The following is an 18,347-nucleotide window of genomic DNA, read 5'->3' as shown; positions in this document are numbered from 1 at the left end:
ACATGTGCCAAAGTAGTTGGGAAAGGGCATGTTCACCACTGTGTTACATGGCCTTTCCTTTTAACAACACTCAGTAAACGTTTGGGAACTGAGGAGACACATTTTTGAAGCTTCTCAGGTGGAACTCTTTCCCATTCTTGCTTGATGTACAGCTTAAGTTGTTCAACAGTCCGGGGGTCTCCGTTGTGGTATTTTAGGCTTCATAATGCGCCACACATTTTCAATGGGAGACAGGTCTGGACTACAGGCAGGCCAGTCTAGTACCCGCACTCTTTTACTATGAAGCCACGTTGATGTAACACGTGGCTTAACATTGTCTTGCTGAAATAAGCAGGGGCGTCCATGGTAACGTTGCTTGGATGGCAACATATGTTGCTCCAAAACCTGTATGTACCTTTCAGCATTAATGGCGCCTTCACAGATGTGTAAGTTACCCATGTCTTGGGCACTAATACACCCCCATACCATCACAGATGCTGGCTTTTATACTTTGCGCCTATAACAATCCGGATGGTTCTTTTCCTCTTTGGTCCGGAGGACACGACATCCACAGTTTCCAAAAACAATTTGAAATGTGGACTCGTCAGACCACAGAACACTTTTCCACTTTGTATCAGTCCATCTTAGATGAGCTCAGGTCCAGCGAAGCCGACGGTGTTTCTGGGTGTTGTTGATAAACGGTTTTCGCCTTGCATAGGAGAGTTTTAACTTGCACTTACAGATGTAGCGACCAACTGTAGTTACTGACAGTGGGTTTCTGAAGTGTTCCTGAGCCCATGTGGTGATATCCTTTACACACTGATGTCGCTTGTTGATGCAGTACAGCCTGAGGGATCGAAGGTCACGGGCTTAGCTGCTTACATGCAGTGATTTTTCCAGATTCTCTGAACCCTTTGATGATATTACGGACCGTAGATGGTGAAATCCCTAAATTCCTTGCAATAGCTGGTTGAGAAAGGTTTTTCTTAAACTGTTCCACAATTTGCTCACGCATTTGTTGACAAAGTGGTGACCCTCGCCCCATCCTTGTTTGTGAATGACTGAGCATTTCTTGGAACCTACTTTTATACCCAATCATGGCACCCACCTGTTCCCAATTTGCCTGTTCACCTGTGGGATGTTCCAAATAAGTGTTTGATTAGCATTCCTCAACTTTATCAGTATTTATTGCCACCTTTTCCAACTTCTTTGTCACGTGTTGCTGGAATCAAATTCTAAAGTTAATGATTATTTGCAAAACAAAAAATGTTTATCAGTTTGAACATACAATATGTTGTCTTTGTAGCATATTCAACTGAATATGGGTTGTAAATGATTTGCAAATCATTGTATTCCGTTTATATTTACATCTAACACAATTTCTCAACTCATATGGAAACGGGGTTTGTACAATGCAAACTATAACCTGCTACCCAAGAATGTACAATACTTCTTAACAAAATAGGAGAAATATAATCAAAATATCTCATTTCAAACATTTGTTTGCATGTACAACACTTAAAACATTAGTATATCAGTATGTTTAAATAAGTTAAACAATGTAATAATATGGTCCAGTTTAAGAGGCTGTTCAAACTAAAAATGCTTATAAAGTACTAGGAAGACACATTTTGATGGACATCTTGAACTTTATTGAAAAAGAGATATTATTATTATTATTCATCTCATATGTGAATCATAACTGACTTAACTATCATTAAGAGATCTGTTGTATTTCATTGTTGTAAATTGTGTTACAAAATGAGGACAGCATGGGAACATATGTGCTACTAAATTGCTATGAAATGGAAAAGGTGTGGGATTAAATAATCTTAACTTCTTCCTTTTCGAAAATGTAAAGAGAAATGTAAATATGTAAACTATAGTATGTATCATTTGTAATCCCATACATGTTTGAAATTTTTTTAAACCAAACCAAAATTATGACTAAAGTGGTGAAGCTGTTTTTTCATTTGCACTTAAATTGTATTGACAGTTTATTTAAGAAACATATACTGTATATTATTATTATTATTAATTACTGATTTAGTAAGAATGTATTTATTTCAGCCCTGTGATATAACTAATTCAGTGTAAATAGTTGAGTGGGTTTGAGGTCAAAAAGGTTAAGAACCCCTTGTCCAGACAATACAGTGCATCTGAAAAGGATTGACAGCCCTTCACTTTTTACAAATTGTGCGATGTTTTAGCCTTATTGCAAAATGGAATAAATTAATTTTTGTCCTTAAATTTCTAAAGGCAATACCCCACAATGACGATGTAAAACATTTTTTAATTTTATTTTACAAATGTATTTAAAAACAACCCCAAAAAATCGCATGCACATAAATATTCACAGCCTTTGCTCAATACTTTTCTTATGCACTTTAGGCCGTAATTACAGCCTTAAGTCTTTTTGAATACAATGCTACAAACTTGGCACACTTATCATAGGGCAGTTTCGCCCATTCCTCTTTGGCCATTCCTTTTTGCCTTTCAAGCGCCATCAGGTTTGATTGAAAGCGTTGGTTTTCATCCAGGATGTCTCTGTACATTGTTGCATTCACCTTTCCCTCTATCGTGATTAGTCTCCCAGTTCCTGCCGCTGAAAAACAACCACAGAGCATGATTATGCCACCACCATGCTTCACTGTAGGGATGGTATTGGCCTGGTGATGAGCTGTGCCTGGTATCATCCAAACATGATGCCTGGCATACACGCCAAAGAGTTCAATCTTTGTCTCATCAGACCAGATAATTGTGTTTCTCATGGTATGAGAGTCTTTCATGTGCATTTTGCCAAATGTTTTACGAAGAAATGGCTTCTGTCTGGCCACTATAGCATACGAGCCTGTTTGGTGGATTGCTGCAGTGATGGTTGTCCTTCTGGAAGGTTCTCCTCTCTCCACAGAGGAATGCTGTAGCTCTGATAGTGACCATCGTTTTCTTGGTCACCTCCCAGACTAAACTAAAATGAATGCAGTAATGTACAGAGAAATCCTACATGAAAACCAATGCTTCCCATCCAACCTGATTGAGCTTGAGAAGTGCTGCAAAGAGGAATTTATATTCAAATGACTTGAGGTTGTAATTGTTGTCATAGGCGCATCAACAAAGCATTGCGAAAAGGCTGTCAATACTTATGTACATTTTTTTTAGTTTCAATAAATCTGCTTTTTTTTTTTTAACCTTTTTACGTTGTCATCATGGGGAATTGTCTGAAGAATTTTGAGGACTAAAATTAATTTCGAGGACTAAACTTAATGTATTCCTTTTTGGAATAAGGCTTTAACATGTGGAAAAGTGAAGTGCTGTGAATACTTTCCGGATGCACTGTAAGTATTTGATATGATTTAGTGTAAAATTTGCATTAATATTCCTCCACAATCACCTTCAGAACCAGTTTTTTCAGTTTGTCTGCAAGATATGCGTTTGTGGAGCCATTTCCAGATTGCAAATGAAACCACACCCCACCCTCTCCAAAATATCACAATGTATATTTTGAAAATGTACACAGTTGAATACTTTTTTTAAGACGAACAACACCTATTTTTTCTTTCAAGCAAGTTTAAAAATAAACTTCATACAGTAAACATTATACACAGTAGATTCACCCGCTCACAACATTAAGTACACCTGCCCACTCTAGGCTTTATAGAGCTCTGCATCAATTATGTCACTGCATGTTGCACGTGGCTGTTAATGTGCACATGTCAAGATTTGCTTCGATGTTGCACTGCATCTTTTTACAGCCCTCGTTTCTGATGCTTTTTTATCTTTTGTTAATCACCTGGATATTTCCGTTCATGTGCTGTAGGACCTACATAGACACCTCAGTAATGATGATGACTGTAATTTGTTTATTTACTGTAGTGGTTTTTTGTGTCTAAGATGTGCGTATCTGTGCTTTACTTGCTGCATTGCACTGCAATACTGTGTATGCTTGTACAACACCTGGATAAAAATATGGAATCAGCAGTCTTGGATGATGTTCATTCATGTTTAATTTTGTAGAAAAAAGCAGAAAACATGCATTACAAAAACTATAATTATTTAAAATGACAATTAACATAAATAAATCTAGAAAATAAATTGTGATAGTCAGTAACAGTTTAATTTTTAGATCAAGCACAGTAACACAATTATGGATTTAAAAAAAAATGATTGCATTACCCTGTAAATTTTCACTTGAGAAGAAAGCATAAATCTGCATAAGATTCAATCTCTTTATTAGTCTGCAGTTAAAAAGGAGCGCTTACAACTTGGAGAGCTCTTCCACCAGGTAGATTGACATGAATCATGGCTCCAACATAAGATATTTCCATTGTAAACAAAGAAGGAGATTATCAAAGTTCTTCAAAAATAACTTCTTCACGCAATTTTGGATTTGATTGTTCACAGTTAGCTGTGTCTAAAATGTGGACCAACAACATGGATGTTTTGTAAAGGGCAAGCATATTAGTAGACCAAGGAAAACATCAAAACGTGAAGACAGGAAACTTCAAGCAATATGTTTTGAAAGCAGAAAATGCACAACAAAACAAATGAAGAACAGATTGGTGAAAACTGGAGTCACCACCGTCTTTGACCAAACTGTAAGAAAGCACGTAAAAGAAATGGGATTAAAATACAGAAACGCTAAACAAAAGTCATCATCAACACCTTAACAGAAAAAAACAAGGTTCCGTTAAGCTAAGGAAATCATCATCACCTTGCCCAATGCAGATTCACAATCACTAAGCATTGATAGTCCACCATTGCTTTTCCTTAGCCCATTGCAACCTTGTTTTTTATGTTTAGCTGATAATGACGACTCTCGTTTAGGTTTTCTGTATTTCAATACCATTTCCTTCCGGTGCTTTTTTACAGTTCAGTCACAAACAGTGACTGCAGTTTTCGCCCATTTGTTCTTCTTTAGTTTTGCTGTGCATTTTCTGTCTTCAAGACATATTGCTTGAAGTTTTCTGTCTTGACGCTCCGTTTTCTTTGGTCTACCAGTAAGCTTGCCTTTTCCAACCTTCCCGTGTTGTTTGTACTTAGTCCAGATTTTAGACACAGCTGATTGTGAACAATCAACATCTTTTACACTACTGAAAAGGATTTACCTTTTTGAAGAAGTTTGATAATCTTCTACTTTGTTTCTATTGACATCTCTCGTGTTAGAGCCATGACTCATGTCAATTCACCAGGTGCAGCAGCTCTCCAAAGTGTGAACACTGCTTTTTAACTGCAGACTACCGAACACATTGAATGTGATGCAGGTGTTAGCTTTAAGAATTAACATTTACAGAGTGATTGCATAACTTTTTCCTCAACATTGAGTGATTCCATTTTTTTTAACTCTGCTTGATCTAAAAAAATAAACTGTTACTGACTATCACAGTTTATATTCTTGATTTATTTTAGTGTTTCTTAAAGCCAGAAAATTGCCATTTGTCATGTGTGTTGTACAAAACCCAAAACCTGTGAAGTTGGCATGTTGTGTAATTCGTAAATCAAAACAGATTACAATGATTTGCATATCCTTTTCAACCTATATTCAATTGGATAGACTGCAAAGACAAGATATTTAATGTTCGAATTGAGAAACGTATTTTTTTTTTTTGCAAAAAATCATTAACTTAGAATTTAATGGCAGCAACACATTGCATAAAAGTTGGCACGGGAGCAGTTTTACTATTGTGTTACATGGCCTTTCCTTTTACCAACACTCAGTAAACATTTGGGAACTGAGGAGACACATTTTTTATGCTTTTCAGGTGGAATTCTTTCCCATTCTTGCTTGAGGTACAGCTTAAGTTGTTCAACAGTCCGGGGTCTCCGTTGTGGTATTTTAGGCTTCATATTGCGCCACACATTTTCAATTGGAAACAGGTCTGAACTACAGGCAGGCCAGTCTAGTACCTGCACTCTTTTACTATGAAGCCATGCTGTTGTAACACGTGGCTTGGCATTGTCTTGCTGAAATAAGCAGGGGCGTCCATGATAAAGTTGCTTGGATGGCAACATGTGTTGCTCCAAAACCTGTATTTACCTTTCAGCATTAATGGTGCCTTCACAGATGTGTAAGTTACCCATGTCTTGGGCACTAATACACTCCCATTCCATTACAGATGCTGGCATTGGCACTTTGCGCCTATGACAATCTGGATGGTTCTTTTCCTCTTTGTTCCGAAGGACACGACGTCCACAGTTTAAAAAAAAAAAACAATTTGAAATGTGGACTCGTCAGACCACAGAACACTTTTACACTTTGCATCATTCCATCTTAGATGAGCTCGGGCACAGCGAAGCCGGCGGCGTTTCTGGGTGTTGTTGAAAAATGGCTTTCGCTTTGCATAGTAGAGTTTTAACTTGCACTTACAAATGTAGCGACAAACTGTAGTTACTAACAGTGGTTTTCTGAAGAGCCAATGTGGTGATACCCTTTACACACTGATGTCGGTTTTTGATACAGTACCGCCTAAGGCATGGGTGTCAAACTCTGGCCCGCGGGCCAAATTTGGCCCTTGAGGCAATATCAAATTAACACTAGAGCTGGCCCGCCGATTATATACAGCGGCGGTGACACCGCATTCACCGCTAATTCTCATACTTGCCAACCCTCCCGGGAGACTCCCAAATTTCAGTTCCCCTCCCGAAAATCGTCACGTCCGCTTTTCACCCAGTCCAACGAGTGCTGGCCCAGTCACATATGTGCGGCTTCTGCACGCACACACAAGTGAATGCAATGCATACTTGATCAACAGCGACACAGGTTACACTGAGGGTGGCCGTATAAACAACTTTAACACTGTTAGAAATATACACCACACTGTGAACTCAAACCAAACAAGAATGACAAACCCATTTCGGGAGAACATCCGCACCGTAACACAACATAAAGACAACAGAACAAATACCCAAAACACCTTGCAGCCCTAACTCTTCCGGGCTGCAATATACACCCCCGCTACCACCAAACCACGCCCCCCCAACCCCGCCCACCTCAACCGATGCACGGAGGGGTGGTGGGGGGGGTGTATATTGCAGCCTGGAAAAGTTAGGGCTGCATGGGATTCTGGGTGTTTGTTCTGTTGTCTTTATGTTGTGTTACGGTGCGGATGTTCTCCCGAAATGTGTTTGTCCTGAATGGTTGGTTTATTCATTGTTATTTTATTTTCAAATTTATTAGCCTGTGGAAAAAGTTAATGTTGATATTTACCTCAGAAGGCCGCAAATAGAAAAGAGGCATTACAGTTTTATTTAGATTGTATTTGATATGCCATTGACATTTTTTAATTATTATTATTATTATTTGAAACTCGATTTTGCATGTCACTATAAAGTTGTATAAGCCTTGCTTGTTCAATATTCAATGCAAAACTTGTTTGGGTCCCTATTAAAAGGTTAATTTGTTCAACCTTGGCCCGCGGCTTTGTTCAGTTTTAAATTTTGGCCCACTCTGTACTTGGGTTTGACACCCCTGGCCTAAGGGATCAAAGGTAACGGGCATTCAATGTTCATTTTCAGCTTTGCTGCTTAAGTGCAGTGATTTCTCCAGATTATCTAAACGTTTTGATGATATTACGGACCGTAGGTGATGAAATCCCTAAATTCTTTGCAATACCTGGTTGAGAAATTTTGTTCTTAAACAATTTGCTCAGGCATTTGTTCACAAAGTGGTGACCCTCACCCCATCTTTGTTTGTGAATGACTGAGCATTTCATGGAAGCTGCTTTTGTACCCAATCATGGCACCCACCTGTTCCCAATTAGCCTTTTCACCTGTGGGATTTTCCAAATAAGTGTTTGATGAGCATTCCTCAACCTTGTCAGTCTTTTTTGCCACTTGCGCCAGCTTTTTTGAAACATGTTGCAGGCATCAAATTGCAAATGAGCTAATATTTGCAAAAAATAACGTTTACCAGTTAAACGTTAAGTGTCTTGTTTTTGCAGTTTATTCAATTGAATATAGGTTGAAAAGGATTCGCAAATCATTGTATTCTGTTTTCATTTACGATTTACGAAACGTGCCAACTTTACTGATTTTGGGTTTTGTATGATTTTATTTTTTTCTACAAACTTAAACAAGTGAATGAACATTCTCCAAGACTGCTGATTCCATAATTTTTCCAGGGGTTGTATACTAACTAGATTCCTTTTGTTCACCTCTTCACAAAGAGTCTACCTGAGGTTAGGTAAAATTGTTTATAAATGTTTATACTCTTTCCCCCCCAATCTACTAACTAATGTGAAGAACATCCACTTCAAGGTCACTTTTGTCACCTAACCCCCAAAAAGTTTCACACCATTAACATAATACAGTATGATGAGTACAGATTCTTGGCATTGCTCCTGTCCTTTATTCTACGCTCTAGTGCGGGCATGTATAATTTTATGAGACATATTATGAGGTGGATAATGGGTTTCTTGCCAATGCATGGTAATTTGGTTGTTGTCTTGAATGTATTACTCCAAGATGTTGACTTGGCATTGAGATTAGTTTAATGTCCAAACGCCGTAAAAGGCGGAATGTGTCGCTTCTGTTTTTGCCCCCTGCCTCCCCTGTCCTCTCCTCTTACTGGGAGGTGAATGAGTAAAGGAATCAGCCCATCTGTCTGTTCTCCTTCTCGTTCTGCTGTTTACACCGGAAGGGCAGTAAAAGAGGGCAGGTGTGTGTGTATGACCATGAGTGTGTATGCACATACACTTGCCTCCAAGGTGGAAAACGAATATAGACAGACACAAAAACTGCAGTATTTGCTATATACAAGAAAGTATTTGGGCCACACTGAAAGAAAAAAAAAACAATACCAGGAGAATAAAGTTATTATATTGCGAGAATTTGTAACATATACTTTAAATCGATGTGTTACAGCAGGGGTCGGGAACCTTTTTGGCTGAGAGAGCCATGAAAGCCAAATATTTTAAAATGTATTTCCGTGAGAGCCATATAATATTTTTTAACACTGAATACAACTAAATGCGTGCGTTTTTAAGTAAGACCAACATTTTTAGAGTATAATAAGTCTCTCATTCTTTTTAATAACATTGTTATTCTGAAGCTAACCAATAATAAATGAAACACTTCTTACCATTAATGCGACTTCTTGAACAGGTGCAGTAGAAAACAGATGGATGGATTAAAATGCATGAAAATGTTTTATATTTTGAACGTTATTTTTAACACTGTGATTACCAGCGGAATTATTCAGTACTTATCCTGTTAAGTAATGTCAGCTAAGATTTATCTGAGAGCCAGATGCAGTCATCAAAAGAGCCACATCTGGCTCTAGAGCCATAGGTTCCCTACCCCTGGGTTACAGCAACATCATCATCAATACAAGAGTTGAGCGTGTTTGTGCAAACCTTTCTCTGTACGAATGCTCAGAAATAATATTTAAATCATAGATTAGGGGTCTAACAAGTGAGAATAGCTGCGAGGGAATTTTGTTTTTAATATATATTTCTCATATATTAAATGAATAATTTATTGTTGTAATATTGTAACATTTCCCCCTACAAAATTTGCTATTGTTTCCTTATGACTTCTAATCTATTGTTAACTGTTTATTATTCAAAGAAAACATAAGGTGACATTAGTAGAGGTAGTAATCTTTGGGCACCTCACGATTTGATTTGATTCCGATTCTTGGGGTCACGGTTCGATTCAACTTGATTCTCGATCCAAATTGATTCTTGCAATGTAAATCGATTCTCGCAATGTATTATTTGGTATAATAATTTGAACAGCTTTTCAAAACAGGTTACAGATTACAAAACCTCCTTGAGGTTGGTAACGTATACACACAGAGAGTAAACTTAGAAATGGCCTAAAATGTCTTTTTTTTTTATTGTTATATATATGTATATATATATACAGTCGTGGTCAAAAGTTTACATACACTTGTAAAGAGCATAAATGTCTTGAGTTTCCAATCATTTCTACAACTCATATTTTCTTGTGATAGAGTGATTGGAGCACATACTTGTTTGTCACAAAAAACATTCATGAAGTTTGGTTCTTTTATGATTATTATTATGGGTCTACTGAAAATGTGACCAAATCTGCTGGGTCAAAAGTATACATACAGCAATGTTAATATTTGGTTACATGTCCCTTGGCAAGTTTTACTGCAATAAGGCGCTTTTGGTAGCCATCCACAAGCTTCTGGCAAGCTTTGAATTTTGTGAATATTTGAACACTCCTCTTGACAAAATTGGTGCAGTTCAGCTAAATGTGTTGGTTTTCTGACATGGACTTGTTTCTTCAGCATTGTTCACATGTTCTCAATGGGGTTTAAGTCAGGACTTTCGGAAGGCCATTCTAAAACCTTAATTCTAGCCTAATTTAGCTATTCCTTTACCGCTTTTGACGTGTGTTTGGGGTCATTGTCCTGTTGGAACACCCAACAAGACCCAACCTCCGGGCTGATGAGTTTAGGTTGTCCTGAAGAATTGGGAGGTAATCCTCCTTTTTTATTGTCCAATTTACTCTCTGTAAAGCACCAGTTTCATTGGCAGCAAAACAGGCCCAGAGCATAATACTACCACCACCATGCTTGACGGTAGGAATTGGTGTTCCTGGGATTAAAAGCCTCACCTTTTCTCCTCCAAACATATTGCTGGGTATTGTGGCCAAACAGCTCAATTTTTGTTTCATCTGACCACAGAACTTTTCTCCAGAAAGTCTTATCTTTGTCCATGTGATCAGCAGCAAACTTAAGACGAGCCTTAAGGGGTCGCTTCTGGAGCAAGGGCTTCCTTCTTGCATGGTAGCCTCTCAGTCCATGGCGATGCAAAACAAGCTTGACTGTGGACACTGTCACCTGTGTTCCAGCAGCTTCCAATTCATTGCAAACCTGCTTTTTGGTGGTTCTCGGTTGACTCTTGATCATCCTGACCAATTTTCTCTCAGCAGCAGGTAATAGCTTGCATTTTCTTCCTGATCGTGGCAGTGACAAAACTGTGTTAAGCACTTTATACTTACGAACAATTGTCTGCACAGTTGCTCTTCGGACCTTAAGCTGCCTTGACATGGCTCCAAGTGACTTTCCTGACTTGTTCAAGTCAATGATTCGTTTTTTCAGATCTGTGCTGAGTTCCTTTGACTTTCCCATTGTCGCGTTTGTAACCGAGTCTAATGACTGCATCACATGAGCCCTATTTAAATGGGCTCAGAGAAGTCAACAGGTGTCGTCAATCATAATCACTCACACTTTCTCTAACATGCCAGAGGCTGTTCACCTTGGAGACCTGCTGCGGATATGTTAAGTTAAGAGGCTATGCCATGAAGCTAATTTGATTTGATTGTAACTTTTCTACATCACCAACATTGATAATGTATATTGCTGTATGTATACTTTTGACCCAGCAGATTTGGTCACATTTTCAGTAGACCCATAATAAATTCATAAAAGAACCAAACTACATGAATATTTTTTGTGACCAAGTATGTGCTCCAATCATTCTATCACAAAAAATAAGAGTTGTAGAAATGATTGGAAACTCAAGACAGCCGTGACATTATGTCCTTCACAAGTGTATGTAAACTTTTGACCACAACTGTGTGTGTGCGTGCGTGCGTGCGTGCGTGTGTGTGTGTGTGCGTGTATATATGTGTGTGTATATATATATATATATATATATATACATACATATGTATGTGTGTGTGTGTGTGTATATATATATATACTCTGTGTGTATGTGTGTACATATATTTTTATCTTATTTTATTTTCTGTCTTTTTTGTATTGATTTTATTTGTATTGATTTTTGAAAATTATGAACCGTTTTTTTAAATAAAAATCCCGATTCGGATGTGAATCTATTTTTCTTAGCACCCCTAATAAATGAACATAATTAGCAATGTTAACCAAAGTGTGTGTGGAGGGGTACGGGATCCCCTCCACAAAGATTTGTACATATCATTTTAGTAGTTTTTGCCTAATGCTGCTGACAATCCGATGACCATTACACGGCATTTGTTGTTTGCAGTGTTAATTAGTCTGCTGTTAGAATAGTTTTCTTTATTGTGGTGTGTGTTTGTCACAATGATCACCATGGTCACTCGTGGCTAAAGGCCACATTAAGCCAGAGAGACAGATGGTAGTGAAAATATCTGCTGTGATTAGACGCCAGGTGTTCTGACCCGCACCCTAACCTACTGGCAAAACAGTCTTAACCTGTGGGTACTTGTGTTCGTGTGATAATGTGCATGCATCACAAGAAGGTACTACTAATTCTCTTCCTCTCCTTTAGTTGGTGGTGCCTTCGTATTGGGTACTTACACCATTCTCTTCCTAAAGCTGTACTCCTATAAAGACGTCAACCTGTGGTGTAGGGAGCTGAGCCGTATGAAGGCGAAGAAACTGGCGAGATCACTGTCTTGTAAGTTACACTGAAGCACAGAATACTAGCAAAGGCCTTACCTACATTTACTTAATAAGTGATGCTGATGCCAGATGGTGGCCACATTCTTTGGTCATGTTCTTACAGTGACATCTGTAGGCAGGCAGATGTAACTGCAGTGGCACGTATTGCTGTTTTTGGCCATAATGTATCATTTTCCTCAATAGGTCCATCAACACAGTACTCCACTGGAGATGACTGTAAGGTGTGTTACCCTGGCAACCTCACCATCAAAGGTACTTTAATGCACTTTATGTTTAACGTGTGCCTTGAGTTCTTCTTGAACACAGTGTTTCCTAACACCCATTTTTGGGCAGCCAAAAAATATCGGTTTCTCAGCTGTGGTCCATATGGGCCGCAGCAGTACACAGTTGTAATACATTTTTCTACCACTTGTGGCAGTAATGACAATATCAAACAGAAGAAAGTTTGGAGCTAAGGTCGTACAGAAGTTTCTTAAACGCAATAAGTATGACTCAAGTGGTGAAGCTTTATTTTCATTTGCTTTTTTTGTTGCACTTATTAATAATTCAGTTAGAATTTATTAATTTTAATACTATGTAATTGTATGTAAATTATTCTTAATCAGTTTTTGAGTCCCTTCTTTTGCAGTATGTTTGATTTGTATTTATTTTTGTAATCTGCCTGACCTAATGTTTGTGATTAACACATGTTTTCATATAATTTGACAAGGTTTATCCTGTTAAACTATTTGTAGGTTAGCTATAATTGTTGAATATTATTAAAATCAAGGGTAAGATTACTAATATTTACTGAGGATTTGCACTTATTTTGGATGATCATTCACAATCCTTATATAAGACGAGCACACATGTCTTTCTTTTTTCTATGCATTTAACTAGTAAATAAATGCAATCAAAAGTCCGCTTACAATGGAATATATTGGTGTCGGTCTATTCTGCCTTTAACGCTCTTAAAAAAACTCCAAACACCAACATTAAGGTTTTATATACACTTGCTGTAATGCATGCAATATATAATGTAGTAACAGGTGCATTCATAATAACATGTAATATTTACGTATTTTGAGCGTATGCCTATCCATCCATTTTCTACCGCTTGTCCCTTTCGGCATTGCGGGGGACGCGAGTGCCTATCTCAGCTGCATTCGGGCGGAAGGCGGCGTACACCCTGGACAAGTCGCGCAGGGCCAACACAGATAGACGGACAACATTCACACTCACATTCACACACTAGGGCCAATTTTTAGTGTTGCCAATCAACATATCCTCAGGTGCATGTCTATGGTGGCGCATTCATTTCACAAACACATCACAACATTCGCTTTTTCCTCCCAACATCATCACTGATTTTTACTATTTACTGAAGACTGTGAGAGCCAACAAACATAAAACATCACTTACTGTACAATGTCTGCTGTCACTTGGATGATGACTGATGGGATGCTGATATATTCCCGTTTAGATTAAGAATGACTCATTATCCTCGCAAAGAAAACAGTGGTGTGCAACTATTGATTGATTGATTTAAACTTTTATTAGTAGATTACACAGTACAGTACATATTCCGTACAATTGACCACTAAATGGTAACACCCGAATAAGTTTTTCAACTTGTTTAAGTCGGGGTCCACGTAAATCAATTCATGGCAAGCATTTATTGGTGTCTTTCTCGCCTTGTCAGGGTCTAAATTGGATGCCAATGTTAACCATCCGCTCGGATTATGTCCTCGTTTTTCTACTGTCAGATTGAGAGATATTTTTTATAATCTAGAATAAACTTTCACAAGCTCTGGGGCAAGAAAGCAGCTCACCAGCCGATGATGTCATTAGCAGCACAAGCTAGTTAGTTCTCTCTCATCACGTAGCCGCTAAAAATTGTTTGTCTGCGTTAGCGCTTATAATAACAATATCACTGATACTTGACTAATATTCAGGTCATGAAATTTAAACAGATTATGTATGGCATTTTTTGGATGGTTATTTAGAGGTTTTAGAGCAGTGGTCCCCAACCACCGGGCCGCGGTCCGGTACCGGTCCGTGGATCGATTGGTACCGGGCCGCACAAGAAATAAAAAAAATAAAAAAATAAAATCAACACAAAAACACAAGATACACTTACAATTAGTGCACCAACCCAAAAAACCTCCCTCTCCCATTTATACTCATTCACACTCATTCGCACAAAATGGTTGTTTCTTTCTGTTATTAATATTTCTGGTTCTTACATTATATATCAATATAGATCAATACAGTCTGCAGGGATACAATCCCCGCCCCCCCCCGGACAAATTTTCAAACGTTGACCGGTCCGCAGTTACAAAAAGGTTGGGGACCACTGTTTTAGAGGACTTACAATTGACTCCATTGTAAGCTGACTTTTATTTACGTTAACATACAAGTTCGAATGCATAAACAGAATTCATCTGTCTTCTTGTCTCACATAAAGATTGTGAACAATAGGACAAAATTCCCCAAAAAGTGCTGTTCCCCTTTAAATGGGTTCAGGGCTACTTTGTAGTGGAAAAGGTTAAAGGTGCCATATGTAGAAACTTCATGTGAAGTCATCATTAAATGGCCCTAATATGTCAAAAGGTATTAATAAATCATGTTTTTTTCGAATACCTCTATAACTGATAACGGTAGTTCAGCCGGGGTATGATCATTTCAAAATTAGATTTACAGTCCCAAAATCCTGTTATTGTTTTCATTTCAATGCCCTGCCCTCCACCGTTTGACCAATTAGAAAATCTGTGAGTGTGTCACATCCAGGTTGCCAGTTACGCAGAGCCACCTTCTTCTAGGTACTACCACTGGTAAAGGTACTAAACATGTCAGACCTTAGTAAATGTAAAGGGCCTTGTTACGATTCTCAACTTATTCATGACAAAGCCAGGAACAAAACAAGGATTTGCATCGGGGATGCCTTTGAAAGATGGAGACGATTGAAGGCGGAGATTTTTTCATCTGACACCAAACTTGATAGTTAAGTAAGGCATGTACGTTTTCTTATTACTTGTAGTACATGTAAATGGACATTTCGTATGTAAACTATATTGTCCAATACAGTTTATGACCTTTTATAACAAAGCCAGTATGTTCATGCAACGAATGCTTAGTGTGAGGGTGCTTAGCTTCTGGTGTAATGCTTGGCATGCTATTTCGGTCAATGACACATGGACATATAACGGGGGATATATATGCCCGTTAGCCTGTATGTCGATGTGTCATCCAACCTACAGGGAAAAGTATATTTTCGACAAATAAAGCATATGTGGATATGGGTAGTGTAAGTGCCTATTTCGTTCTCTATATGCAGATTCGCTGAGGAATTGGGTTCCAACATTAGCACGGCTAATTGCGGTTTCTGGTACTGTATGTGCATCAGGCACATATGGGGTGGTATTTGCTTGGCACAATATAATGCATTACATGTAATGATTTTCTACTTTGTGTACTGACATGGTAGTAGGCTATATGATTTATGCGTAACGTGGTTTTTGCGTAATGTGGGTTTGCTCATAGAATTGCAACCTGCATTAAAAGATGGTGATGTGCGTACATGGAAGAGAATGCAGTGTGTCAGGTTGGATGCAACATGAAGTTATGCTGAACAAAATGTGGCGATTATATTACTGTTGGCCTTGACTTGCCATCAAAGTAGGCCTATGCGATAGATTATATATTATTATACATAATATATTTCGATGGTGGTTCATGTGGTCAAACTAGACATTTTAGCAGGGTAATGCCAACAATCTGTCTTGACTACCGACGAAAATATTGCTGCGTAACTTTACAAATACATTTGGCTAATCGACATTAGTAAAATGTGGCATAATTACCGTATTTTCCGCACTATAAGGCGCACCTGATTATAAGGCGCACCTTCAATGAATGGACTATTTTAAAACTTTGTTCATATATAAGGCGCACCGCATTATAAGGCGCATAGAATAGACGCTACAGTAGAGGCTAGGGTTACGTTATGCATAAATTAGATGGAGCAGCGCTAAAGGGAATGTCAACAAAACAAATAGTGATTGTACTGACACTTCTACTTGCTGCTCTCTGTTCAACAACTCACTGTTCGAGTTTGTCCTCCAACTGTAGCCACCTCGCTTTGTTCCTTCGGAAACTCTGTTTAGTTTTCTTTACTTGGCGCAGGTCATCATGTTGCTTCCTCCACTTCCGCACCATTGATTCGTTAATGTGAAAAATTCTCTCGCTGATGCTCTATTCCCGTGTTCTACTGTGTGACTGATCGCCTCGAGTTTAAACTCTGCGTCGTAAGCGTGTCTCTTAATAGGAGCCATTTTTGGGTCTTTACATAAAGTTTAGGTCTCGCAACTACGGTAAGCAGCCGCCAACTTTATTTTCCCCCGTAGAAGAAGAAGCGCTTCTTCTTCTACAGTAAGCAGCCGTAGAAGGGGGGAAATGAAGTCGGCGTAGTTACCGTAGTTGCGAGACCTGTTGTGGCTCAATATTGGTCCATATATAAGGCGCACCGGATTATACTGTCAGCTTTTGAGGAAATTGGAGGTTTTTAGGTGCGCCTTATAGTGCGGAAAATACGGTACTTCGTAAACCATCTTGCAAGAAGCATAAACAAGAGATACCTACAGCGTAGGACTCGTTGATTGTCATTTGAAGTTCCTTGGAGTAGGAATCGAATTTGGTGGTGTATCTGGCAACCTCAGTCATGGAGAGTGGGAGGGAACTACAGAATGTTGACCGTGATTGCAGTACCATTTCTGCCCAGATTACTACATATGGCTCCTTTAAGAACCTCTGCTCAAAGACACACTGAGAATGTGACATTTCAGAACCAGAATCAGCTTTATTGGCCAACTATGTTCTCATTAGCTCCTACTTGTGTATCTGTAGACTTGTACTACTTTACCTTTGCTCCGACGCTGTGCTACGAGCTCAACTTTCCTCGCTCTCCCAAGATTCGCATGAGTTTCCTCCTGAGGAGACTTTTTGAAATGGTGAGGAAATATTTCATCAAGATGTATCTGCTGTTTTATGGTTTCAGTATTCATCTCAATATTGCTGTATATAACAATTTGATTACCATATTATCCTAAATACGGTGGAACCTCGATTTACAGACTTAATTGGTTCTTGAACAGGGTTCTTAAAAAAGAAAAGTTCATATTTTAGAACAAAGTTCTCCATAATAAACAATATAAAGATGAATAATGAGTTCCAGCCTCGACAAAAAAGAACAATTTGTAAAAGTTAGCACACTTTGAACACAATAAAAAGCGCTATACATGACTGCATATCAAACAAACATAAGGCGGTGATGGATCAACTTTATTTAATAACAAAGTCAAAACAACAACAACAACTAGCTTAACATTTTCAACCGCCCTGCTGACACGCACACACACTGTCGCGAGCCCTGTGGTGCACTCACAGTTTCAAATCACAAAACGCCTTAATTTTAACAGCCAAGTGGCTAAAATGATTACAGATAAACATTAAATACCACTTTATAATAATAATAATGGATTAGATTTTATATAGCGCTTTTCTATCGACTAGATACTCAAAGTGCTCACAGAGAAGTGAGAACCCATTATTCATTCACTCCATATTCACACGTAGGTGGTGGTAAGTTACATTTGTAGCCACAGCTGCCCTGGGGTAGACTGACGGAAGCGTGGCTGCCAATTTGCGCCTATGGCCCCTCCGACCACCACCTACCATTCATTCACCAGTGGGAGCGGCACTGGGAGCAAGGGTGAAGTGTCCTGCCCAAAGACACAACGGCAGTGACTTGGATGGCCACAGACGGGGATCAAACCTGGAACCCTCAAGTTGCTGGCACGGTCGTTCTACCCGCCACGCTGTTGGTTAATCTTTTTAGTGTTCAGCGGGAGAAAGAAGGGCAGTTTCAACAACGCTGTGGATGCTTCCTGAATGTTTCAAACCACATTAATGTCTTTCTTTGAACTCAAATAAGCTCTCAAAACTAAAAAAATGT

At 38.6% G+C, this 18,347-nt stretch overlaps 1 protein-coding gene across 1 annotated transcript in view; it reads left to right on the top strand.

Annotated features, from left to right (window-relative positions):
- The window catches only part of dgat1b (diacylglycerol O-acyltransferase 1b), a 57,051-nt gene that overhangs the window by 31,366 nt on the left and 7,338 nt on the right, over positions 1-18,347 (top strand). Inside the window, exons 7-9 of the mRNA XM_061954776.1 lie at positions 12,222-12,350; positions 12,539-12,607; positions 17,240-17,343. Of these exons, the coding sequence (XP_061810760.1) occupies positions 12,222-12,350; positions 12,539-12,607; positions 17,240-17,343 (302 nt within the window). The remainder of the gene's footprint in view (positions 1-12,221; positions 12,351-12,538; positions 12,608-17,239; positions 17,344-18,347) is intronic.

The sequence above is a fragment of the Nerophis lumbriciformis genome, linkage group LG04 (assembly GCF_033978685.3).
Source record: "Nerophis lumbriciformis linkage group LG04, RoL_Nlum_v2.1, whole genome shotgun sequence".
In the NCBI taxonomy this organism is placed as follows: domain Eukaryota; kingdom Metazoa; phylum Chordata; class Actinopteri; order Syngnathiformes; family Syngnathidae; genus Nerophis; species Nerophis lumbriciformis.
This window is presented reverse-complemented; position numbering and strand designations above follow the sequence as displayed.